We start from the raw sequence: 10,003 nt of genomic DNA on the forward strand, positions 1-10,003 counted from the left end.
GCCAGCACCCTCGGATCATCTCGGAATGGTCGGCGTTCCGGGGCTGGGATGGGGAGGCCTCTGGACAAGGGTGGTGGAAGAGAGCGTGTTTCAAGCAGAGGGAACGGAGTAGACCAAGGCCTTGGCGGGGGAGATGCCCGCTCCTCCCTGCGAGAACACGGGTGACGTGGGGACCTGGGGGTGGATATGCGGGGCAACCGGCGAGGCAGTGAAAGAGTAGTAATTTTCACACTCTGTAGACCAGGGTCACTCCATCCGAGCCCGCAGTGGCTGGACACAGGTAAAAAATATAATTCTGTGGGTTTACACAGCTATTATAGGATGTTTTGGTTTTGGAATTTTTTTTTTTTTTTGAGACACGATCTCGCTGTATAGTCCGGGCTGGCCTTGAACTCACTTATGTAGTCTAGGCTGGTCTGAAACTCACGGCAATTCCATTGCCTTGGCCTCCCCAATGCTGGGATCACAGGCATGCGCCCCACACCCCGCTTCGCTCAGGTAATTGGAGCCACAGGTAGTACTGGAGCCTTCGATCGCTCACAAAGTCCCCACGAAGTGGCTCTTGCCAACTTCAGACATAAAACCCGTCTGACAAATAAATTAGCGTTATCCCATGTTTCAGATGAGTTAACCAAGAAGTGACTAGTGCTAAGCTCTCGGAATCCGCGGAGCCCGCGCTGCGCCGCCCTCGAGCGGCCGCTCCCGGGCCTGGGCCCCGAGGTTCGGTGTCCTGAAAGGTGGGCCGGGTGTCGCCCTGCCACGCAGCCGCAGAGCCTCTGTCTCGCCGGCGGGCGGTAGGGAAGGAAGCGACGCCCCCTGGAACGCCGCAGGAACCCCGCCCGGCCCGCCTCTCCGCCCGCGGAGCCGTCCCGGCCCCAGAAGTGATGAAAGCCGCAGCCGAGTCCAGATCACGCTGAAAGCCGTTGCCCTTTTAAGGGGGAGCCTTGAAACAGAGCCCGGGTTCCATGTTTGCATCCGCCTCGCGGGGAGGAAACTCCATGTTGTAACAAAGTTTCCTCCGCGCCCCCTCCCTCCCCCTCCCCCTTAGAACCTGGCTCCCCTCCCCTCTGAAGCTCGCGGGGATCCCTCCCTCCCACCCCTCCCCTCCCCCCCGCGCCCCGATTCCGGCCCGAGCCGGGGGGGAGGCCGGGCTCCGGGGCCAGAGTCCGGCCGGAGGGGAGCGCGCCCGGCCCCATGGACAGCTCGGCCGTCATTACTCAGATAAGCAAGGAGGAGGCACGGGGCCCGCTGCGGGGCAAAGGTACTGAGGTGGCGGGGAGGGAGATGTAGACCGCGCGCGGCATTGGTGGAGGAGGGAACCGGGGTCTGTCCCTACGCAGCAGCCGCCGCCACCACCCCGGGCACCCGCCCTGCTTGGGTCGGAGCTCCGGGCCCGAGAGCGGAGAGGGCAGAGTTTAAACCCAAAAGAGTCTCGGAGACGCGGGGCGGGGCCTGGTGCCTCTAGTGCACTCTGGTCTGCTCGGGTTGGGAAACTGAGGCTGGGATAAGGAGGGGGACTCTGTAGAGAATGTTGCGGCCCCCCCCCCGCGCGTTGGCGCCAATAGGGCTGCGAGTTGGGGGGTGAGGTGGCTGCCTTCGAGCCACTCGCTGAGACTCCGCCCCTCAGTACTTTGGTCGTGTGGGGTCTTGGGAAGGGGCATGGAGGTGACAGCCGGCCGAGGAGGCTTGGAGGTTCTCCCGCCAGCAGGCAGCCACTTTCCCACAAACTTCCGCGTCACGCGTGGGGGCGCTCAGCACCTCCGTGGCAGGCGGGCCGGCACGTCAACCAGGTCTTGCGCGCCCTCAGGGACAGCTTTGTGCCTGGTGGGGGATGCGGCCCCGAGGCTGCAGACCATGGTGCCTAGGCTGTGCATCCATGCACAGACCTGGGCACTCCCATCCAGGCTGCGCCCGGGCGGGGAAACTAGGGTGAGGGTCCCTCCTTGCTCAGTGGCCCTCGGAGCCTGGAAGTCCTCGCTGATCTACCCTCTTCCCGCCTGGGCCTAGCTGGGCCTGGGCAGGGGCGACGGAGGGCGGGTCTGTCAATCAGCGGCCACAGCCCGCTGCAGGTCCTAGGTCTGGGCGGGGAGGGGGCGGAGCGAAGGTGGGGCGGGCAGATGGCGGCGGGACACTGGCCTCAGGCCTTGGGACTGCCACCCCCTGCCTCTCTGGACTTTGCACCCACGGGGTGGACAGGATGGAGGGAGAGTGGGAGTGGGTGACGGGGCCCCAGGCCCTGGGCCTCCTGAGCAGAGGCCACCCAGGTAAGGTGGGCAGGTAATCCAAGGCCGTGAGAGTAACACCGTCCCCTGCGTCTCCCCTGCGTCGCTTCCTTTGTAGCCATACTGGACTCCCAGGGCGGCCCCCAGCAGGCGCATTTCAGGGTCAGAGTCACTTCCCGGGACCTCCCTAAAGGAAGGGGGCGTGGCTAGGCCAGCCCGGGGTGCGCACCTGGGCTGCCTGCTCTGCAGATCAGTGTGTCCCTGTCCCCAACCTGGGCCTCCCTGCTCCAGGTGACCAGAAGTCAGCCGCTTCCCAGAAGCCCCGGAGCCGGGGCATCCTCCACTCGCTTTTCTGCTGTGTCTGCCGTGAAGATGGGGAGGCCCTGCCTGCCCACAGTGGGGCACCCCTGCTGGTGGAGGAGAACGGTGCCATCCCCAAGGTGTGTGGGGGGCGGGGCAGCAGGGGCACCCAGGCTCGGTTGGGAGGGCGCTTAGGGGGAAGAGGCCTCTTGGAGACTGTGCCACAGGTTCAGCACACCGGGAAGGTCAGAAGAGGGGAGCCTCACTTCCAAGCCCTGCTCTTTGCCTGCAGGCCCTCAGGGCCTGGTTGTCTGCCTCAAGACTGCTGCCCACTAGTAGAATTCTGAGTGTCTCCTCCTAAATGAACAGTTCTCTGAGTGGGGAAGTAGGGCCTAGAGTGTTGGCAGGGCCAAAGCTGGGAAGGGGATGGGATGGCCACCAGGGGAGGCAAGCCCCTGTAGGAGGTACCCCTACCAGCCCCACCACTCCTCTCCCCACAGCAGACCCCAGTGCAGTACCTGCTCCCTGAGGCCAAAGCCCAGGACTCAGACAAGATCTGTGTGGTCATCGACCTGGATGAGACTCTGGTGCACAGCTCCTTCAAGGTAGGTACTGCCCAGCAGCCCTCGGCCCTGCACCTGTGGTGGGGTGCCCTGGCTGGGGAGGGAGGTCTCTGCTGGGCCCTGGGGCTGCCCATCCTCCTCCAGTAGCTCTTTTCCCCCCTGCAGCCGGTGAACAATGCCGACTTCATCATTCCGGTGGAGATTGATGGGGTGATCCACCAGGTAAGGGGCAGAGAAGGAGATGGTGGCCTTGGCATTTGCCTCCAGAGTCCGCATTCCTCCTACCAATCTGGAGAGAGTGCCACATGGGATTTTGATAAACCTGGAATGGTAGAGGCCCAGAGAAGGTGTGAGACTTGCTGAGGTCACACAGACCCTCAGGAACTTGGCCGACTCCAAGCCTCTGGCCTTGCTGTGCCCTCTCGCCCCGCATCCCCTTGCCCGGGACCCAGTTCAAGTAATTCAGGATAGGTTGTGTGCTGTCCAGCCTGTTCTCCATTACTTGGCTCGGGGGCCGGCGCCCTGCAGCCTTGGGGTGAGGGGGCTGTCCCCAGGGTCCTACATCTTTTGAGGCCAAGGTGGGGGAAGAGACCAGGAATTTAGTGACTTTCCAGATGGGATCTGCAGCCAGTGGGCTTGAAGCTTATCTGGACCCTCTGGGACACTGGGCAGTTGGGACAGCTGCCAAGGGATGCCACAGGCCCTGGCTCCTCTACCTTTTCCATCATTCCCCACCAGCCCTCTGCCATCCCTCCCCTGCCCATGGCCACAGCCCCTCACTGGCCCACCCCCCAGGTCTACGTGCTGAAGCGGCCCCACGTGGACGAGTTCCTGCAGCGAATGGGTGAGCTCTTCGAGTGTGTGCTGTTCACCGCCAGCCTGGCCAAGGTGAGCCCCGGCCAGGGGTGTGGGGTAACCTTGTCCTCCCATCTGCCTCCAGCATGCAGCCAGATGGAGCCCCGGGCCACTCCCAGCCCCTGGATGACCCACCTCCCATCCCCAGTATGCAGACCCAGTAGCTGACCTGCTGGACAAGTGGGGAGCCTTCCGAGCCCGGCTGTTCCGAGAGTCCTGTGTCTTCCACCGGGGGAACTACGTGAAGGACCTGAGTCGGCTGGGCCGAGACCTCCGGCGGGTGCTCATCCTGGACAACTCACCGGCCTCCTATGTCTTCCACCCAGACAATGCTGTGAGTGCTGTAAGGCCACACAGGGCCAAGCCTGCAGGAGGGACGAGCCCCTGCAGGCTGCCGTGGCCTCCACAACCCCAGATCCAGTGGTTCCCATACATTCCTTTTCCTGTGCTTGGTGACCTGTCACCTGATGCTGCTGCCTGGTACTTGGTTAACTGGTTCATTTCACCTGAGTGTGGATGGCACCTGCCACCAGGCAGTGGGACAGCTTTGGCTTTTCAGAGTGCGAGCTGTGATTTGTTAATGGGCCACAGAATAAATGTGATGAGTTCTGGTTGGGATTTTTAACAGTGAGTGCTTGGCATGCAGTCAGTTGAAGTGTTGCTCTGTGAAACTTTTGTTATATGTATTTTACTGGGAGTCGCTATCAGAACGCAGGTACTGTGGGCAAGGGCTTCTCTAGAGCTGGGCAGCCCATGGGTGCCTCTGGTTGGCCTGGGCATTTAGCACTCTGGCCTGCCTGTATCCTCACCTCCCTCTCCATCTCCCCAGGTTCCTGTGGCCTCGTGGTTTGATAACATGAGTGACACTGAACTGCACGACCTCCTCCCCTTCTTCGAGCAACTTAGCCGAGTGGACGACGTGTACTCAGTGCTTAGGCAGCCTCGGCCTGGGAGCTAGTGAGGCGCCACGGGGCCAGGACCTGCCCCTGGCCAAGGCTGGCACTTCCTGCCACGCAGACTGTGGGTACTTGCCTGTCCTCTTCCTTAAGAGAACCTGCGGGCTGCACCGTGTTCACGGCCCTGGGGAAGCAGGCATCTCCCCTGTCAGCCCCACCAGGCTGCACCAAGGACAATGAGCCCCTGGGCCAGAGTCAGTGCCTTCAAACCTCCTCTCCCCATTCAGGGGGTCTGGGGGCCTGCCTGCTGCTCCCCCTTTCTGTCTTTTCTCCATGCTGCCATGTTTCTCTGCTGCCAAATCAGGCCCCTTAGCCCTACCTAACTCTGCTTCAGGGGTGGAGGCAGGGTTTCTGACCCCACCCCGGGAACAGTGGACACCAAGTGCCTTGCATAGACTCTCTTCCCATCAGCTTTCCCAGGGACAGGGACACAGCCATCATCCTGCCGGCTCCTGTGGGAACAGCACAGATGGCTACACTCTAGGCTGGTGCAGGCAGAACCAGTCTCTACCCTGCCCACCTTCTGCCTGGGGACTGATAGAGTGACCAGCAGTTTCTGGGGTAGCAGCCCACTTCTCCAAGGCTGACCAGCTGCTCCCCACATCACCCAACCCTGGACCCCCTACTTCTGCCTTAACTACCCCAAGGTCTTGGCAGCTTGGTTCCCCAAGTTCCAAGTACAGGGGTCATAGGTAGGATTCCCCTTGCGGTGCCATATAAATATGTATATGTGTATATAGATTTTTAAAGGAAGGAGAGGGAAGGGTTGGGGTAGACACACCCTTCCCTCACCCCTTTCCTGGGCCCAGAAATTGGGGGGAGGGAGGGAAAGGATTTTTACATTTTTTTAAACTGCTTTTTTCTGAATGGAACAAGCTAGGCCAAGGGGGCTCAGGCACTGTCCTCTGTCCCTCACACCCCCTTTGCTCCGTTCATTCAAAAATACTCTTTGAGCACCTTCCATGCCCAGCAGTGTGCTAGGTCCACCAGCTAAGTGGGGGGACTCCATCCCTAATTGGTGCCTTTCCCCACCCACTCTAGGATTCACAGGTGCCTTCAAGGTATCTGCAGGAGGTGGGACCTTGGGTTTGGGGGCTCTCCATGAAACCTGGCCAAGCTGTCCCCCTCCCCTGTGCCAACCTACTCCCTGCAGCCTCCTCTGACCCCCTACTGGCTGGAGGGCCCCTCCCCACAGGACTTCTTGCCTTACAACTTTAACTTGTTTCTGACCCCCGCCCCCACACCAGTGGAGTCCGGAGATCAAACCCTTGGGTTCTCCCCAGGGTCTAAAAGTTAAGGGGACCCACAAACCAGTGCCAAGGGAGTTGGTGAGGGAAAGAGGATACTGGCGACCTGCGTTGGGTGTCCCTCCCGTTTAAGTGCCTTCTCTGACAGCAGTGTGATAAAGAGAAAGCCAGGCCCCCCATCTTGTCTCTGTGGTTTTTGGTCTGTGGCTAGTGACCCGGCTCCAGCAATGCCTGGGAGGGGACAAGAGGAGGGAGGAGCTGCCCAGGCCCCGTGCTTCCCCTGTGAGTGCGGCAGAGCCTCGAGCACAACCTTGGGTTCGTCTTGTGCACGTCAGGTTGCGACGCGGGATTATGGTTCTGCATCTGAGCTTCGGAAGTCCCTCGCAGAAAACTTGGAACTTAGTTACGAAGCAAAAGTAAAATGCGCTGAAAGGGGCGGGGCCTACGGTGGGCGGGGCCTCCCGCGTCGGCGGAGACGGAAGAGCTCGCCGCTCCCTGGCTGACGTGGGCTGACCGGCGAGGTCTTTGGCCTCCCGGTGCCGGGCGGGACCCATCCTGGGGCCGCAGCCTCAGGCCTCTGCGGGTGGAGCCGGCGCCCCACTTCCTGTCCCGCCCCGCAGCCCCTCGGCGCTTCCTCTGCGGACAGCGCCTCCCCGGCCAGGCAGGAAGTGTCCTCAGCCCGCGCCGGCCGCCAAGGGCCTCCCTGGCCTCGCGGACCCGGGGCTCCGGGGCCTGCCCTTGCGTGCCTACGGCACCACCGACGCCCCACCCTTCTGCTCCTGTACCCGAGCCTGCCTCGTTCCCTCTCCTGAAGGCGTGGAGTCCTTCCATGCCCACCCGGGGAAGACGAGGGACGAGTCCATCGCATGTATTGGTTCCTGTCCGCCAGCCCCGCGCCTGACCAGCGTAGCCCCAAGCCCACCTCTTAGAGCTTCAGCAGTTGAGCGCCCCGTTCTGTGTGCGGGATATGCATTGTGCATGGCGCCGCCTTCTTCTCCAACTTCGCCTTGCTCCTGCTCCTTTTACCGGTAGGGAAGAGCCAGGAAGCACCCACTTGGGAAGAGAAGTCTCCAGTACCCTGGCCTCAGCTCTGGTCTGGCTGGACCAGGAGAGGCTCCCCTAGATAAATATCCAGCCCCTGGCCTTGGCCTATCCTGGAGGACCTGCTCTAGTTCCTGCTCTCCATGTAAACGCTGGTTGCTCCAGATTTGCATCCCGGAGGCCCTGAAAGGAGAACACCCAGGTTTGAGTGAGATCATAGTCAGCATTTCCCACCACCACTACCGCACCCAGGCAGAGTTCAGCTTGACCATACTGGGTGATCCCCTGGCAAGGCACAGCGCCAGGAGCAAGCTGGATCTTTGCTACTCCTAAGGAATTCACCCTAGAGCAATAAACCCATCCATTGGGAGGGTGGAGAGAGGTTATAATCTAAGTGTGAGTGTTACCTCACTAGGACGAGTTACTGACCCTTCTTCCGGATGTCTTCATCTTTATCCTTTAGGCACGAATTGTTCCAGAGGCCCCCAAATGTCCTCTGAACAGTAAAACGCTGGGTAGCCCGTTCTAAACACATTTCCGTAATTGAAGCATGCTTAATTAGCTACAGGAGAGGGAGAGAACAAAGATTTAGCAATAGTAACGACAAAAAGTGATGCTACCTATACTTTAAGAAAAGAAGAAAGGTTAGAAGAGCTTCAGTAGCCACAAGCATTGATACCTTGGTTTGTCTTTGATAACTTGTCATAATTTTCCGTAGCAGAAGTTGAGGGCGTAGCTCAGTGACAGAGAACTTGCCTACCAGAGACACCCTGGTTATTTCTCACACTGGACCAACAAAGGGTGGTCTGTGCCCTGATACTTGGCAACAATTTAACCGTCAAGCAGGGTGAGCTCAATCAAATGACATGCCAGTTAGAACAAAGATAATTCTAGAACTGTCACCAGTTCCAGAACAAATGCGGAAAAAGCAAAAATAAGTAAAAGGAATGTATAAAAATGTGGACAAAAGCAAAGGAAAGGTTTGAAAACAGTCCCAGTAATGAGCCAGACACCCTTACATCTGTGGAAAGAATTGTTGAAATAGTCCAGGAGACCGTTTCCTCCAAGGCAACACCCAAGGGATCCAGAGTGCCGTCAGGTCAAATCACCAGCAATGAAACAAGGACTTTTCACTGGGCAGAGTTCCCAGCTGCCATTGCCGTTTCGGAATGAGTATTTGCAGGGCGGGGTCACGAAGAGGCACATCTCAAATGTAGGTGTATACTAAGACCTGTGTTTATATTCTAGGACCTGTGTTACTTCAGCATGCATGTCGGTTTTGGAGGGGAAAGCTTCAGTTGCTAATTCTCTTATTGTGTTTTGTCCCACCATTCTCCAGCATCCTCCACTTGGCTTAGTCATGGCTTGTGACAAGCAAATCTCAAAATGGAGTCAGTGTTGTCAAAGTGCAGTCACAGTCATCCTAATTAAAATACCAGTCGGGCATGATGGTGCACATCTGTAATCCCAGCACTCAGGAGGATGAGACAGGAAGATCACCTCGAGTTCAAGGCCAACCTGAGCTGCATGGGCTAGCCTGGGCTACAAAGCAAGACCCTATCTCAAAAAATAGAAATAAAAATCAGTAACATAAAGTAAAATAAAATACCAGTTCATTTAGGCTCAGGAGAATCATAACACTGCAGAACATTCACCATATACCCAGTGTGGAGAGCAAATGTGAACAGAGAGATAGATGATCTAATCCCTAGTGTGAAAGATCATAGAGGGTAGAGTGCTTGGGGGACACTTAGCCTCCTGGATGCTGGGTGCTGGGCGCTGGGAAAGTGCTCCCTGCTGAAACAAGGCTCAGAGGGGTCTGGAAGGGAGTTAGGACAGTAGCCTGAACAAGGAGCCTGTCCCAGAGAAGCAGGGGAGCAAAGTTTCGGGTGATGACCACAGCAGGGAGAAAATCCAGGAGGAGGATGAATGTGAAAGAGGCATAACCAGGCAGGAGGTGTGGTTAGCTCTGGGGAGGGCTGAGGGGAGGGCGGGAGGTGACCATGATTCTGGCTTTGGAGAGATCAGCTGTGAAAATGTCTAATTGAGTCTGATTTGGGGCAGATATTCATATTTCCTTGTCACACAGTGCAAACACACACATACACACACACACACACACACCACACCCCCCTGAGAATTCAGGGTAACAGGCACACCATGCAACTTCTTTGGCAGAACTGTTAATGGGTAGAAACTTGCTGAAGAGTGACCTGACAAAAAACATCAAAACATCAAAAGGCAGGCACCTTTTGTTGTAAGCAATTTCACTTTGAGGAATTTACCCCATGGATAAAACATATATAAGTTGCTTGTAACAATGTGTAACATTGTTTATAGAGATTATATCCATGGTCTTGTACATACTAGGCAAGTGCTCAGCCACTGAGCTACATCCCCATCCTACCAATAAGTTTGCTTTAACAAGGTCTATCTCAACTAAAGAAACAAAGATCAACACTATGATTTTTTCATGTCCCTGGTACTAGGGATTGAACCTATGGCCGTTATACTGAGCTACATCCCTAGCCCTTTTTTTTCCCCACCCCCGCCCTTTTTATTGTTTGTTTGTTTGTGGACAAGATCTCACTAAGTAGCTAAATTGTCCAGGCTGAACTCCAAGTTGGATCCTCCTGCCTTAGCCTCGCAGAGTGGTAGGATCATAGGCCTATACTATTTCCTTTTTTCACTAATCAGATAGAGCTTTTTTAGTGGCTGGAGCCCAGAATGGGGGAGCATTAGAGAAACAAACACGCATGCAGTATAATAGTGTGTATAGGCCTTTATTCAATCTTTCTGGAAGCTGGTTTTCCTAGTCA

At 57.3% G+C, this 10,003-nt stretch overlaps 1 protein-coding gene and 1 long non-coding RNA gene across 7 annotated transcripts; one reads left to right on the top strand and one right to left on the bottom strand.

The window, feature by feature from the left end:
• The first annotated feature begins 326 nt into the window (after positions 1 to 326).
• Positions 327 to 6,322, top strand: Ctdsp1 (CTD small phosphatase 1). 6 transcript variants are annotated; one of them, XM_063237497.1, is made up of 7 exons: positions 327 to 1,261; positions 2,514 to 2,662; positions 3,026 to 3,127; positions 3,251 to 3,307; positions 3,881 to 3,973; positions 4,089 to 4,274; positions 4,770 to 6,322. In XM_063237497.1, exons 1-7 carry the CDS (start codon positions 1,195 to 1,197, stop codon positions 4,896 to 4,898), a joined length of 783 nt encoding a protein of 260 aa, XP_063093567.1. In that variant the 5' UTR covers positions 327 to 1,194; the 3' UTR covers positions 4,899 to 6,322. The 6 variants fall into 6 exon arrangements, with proteins under 6 accessions (XP_063093567.1, XP_063093566.1, XP_063093568.1 ...); XM_063237496.1 differs by having other exon boundaries at positions 334 to 1,261; positions 3,023 to 3,127; XM_023560087.2 differs by lacking the exon at positions 327 to 1,261 and adding an exon at positions 2,108 to 2,264.
• A 118-nt stretch (positions 6,323 to 6,440) lies between these two features.
• On the bottom strand, positions 6,441 to 7,997 carry LOC134473347 (uncharacterized). Its single transcript, XR_010043597.1, has 3 exons — positions 7,864 to 7,997; positions 7,614 to 7,746; positions 6,441 to 7,367 (listed from the first exon to the last, which is right to left on the bottom strand). It is a non-coding gene; the product is annotated as an uncharacterized LOC134473347 (long non-coding RNA).
• Between the last annotated feature and the right edge of the window lie 2,006 nt (positions 7,998 to 10,003).

This window comes from Cavia porcellus, unplaced genomic scaffold (assembly GCF_034190915.1).
Source record: "Cavia porcellus strain 051 isolate PalLab524CR breed Dunkin Hartley unplaced genomic scaffold, mCavPor4.1 scaffold_26, whole genome shotgun sequence".
Classification (NCBI taxonomy): Eukaryota; Metazoa; Chordata; class Mammalia; order Rodentia; family Caviidae; genus Cavia; species Cavia porcellus.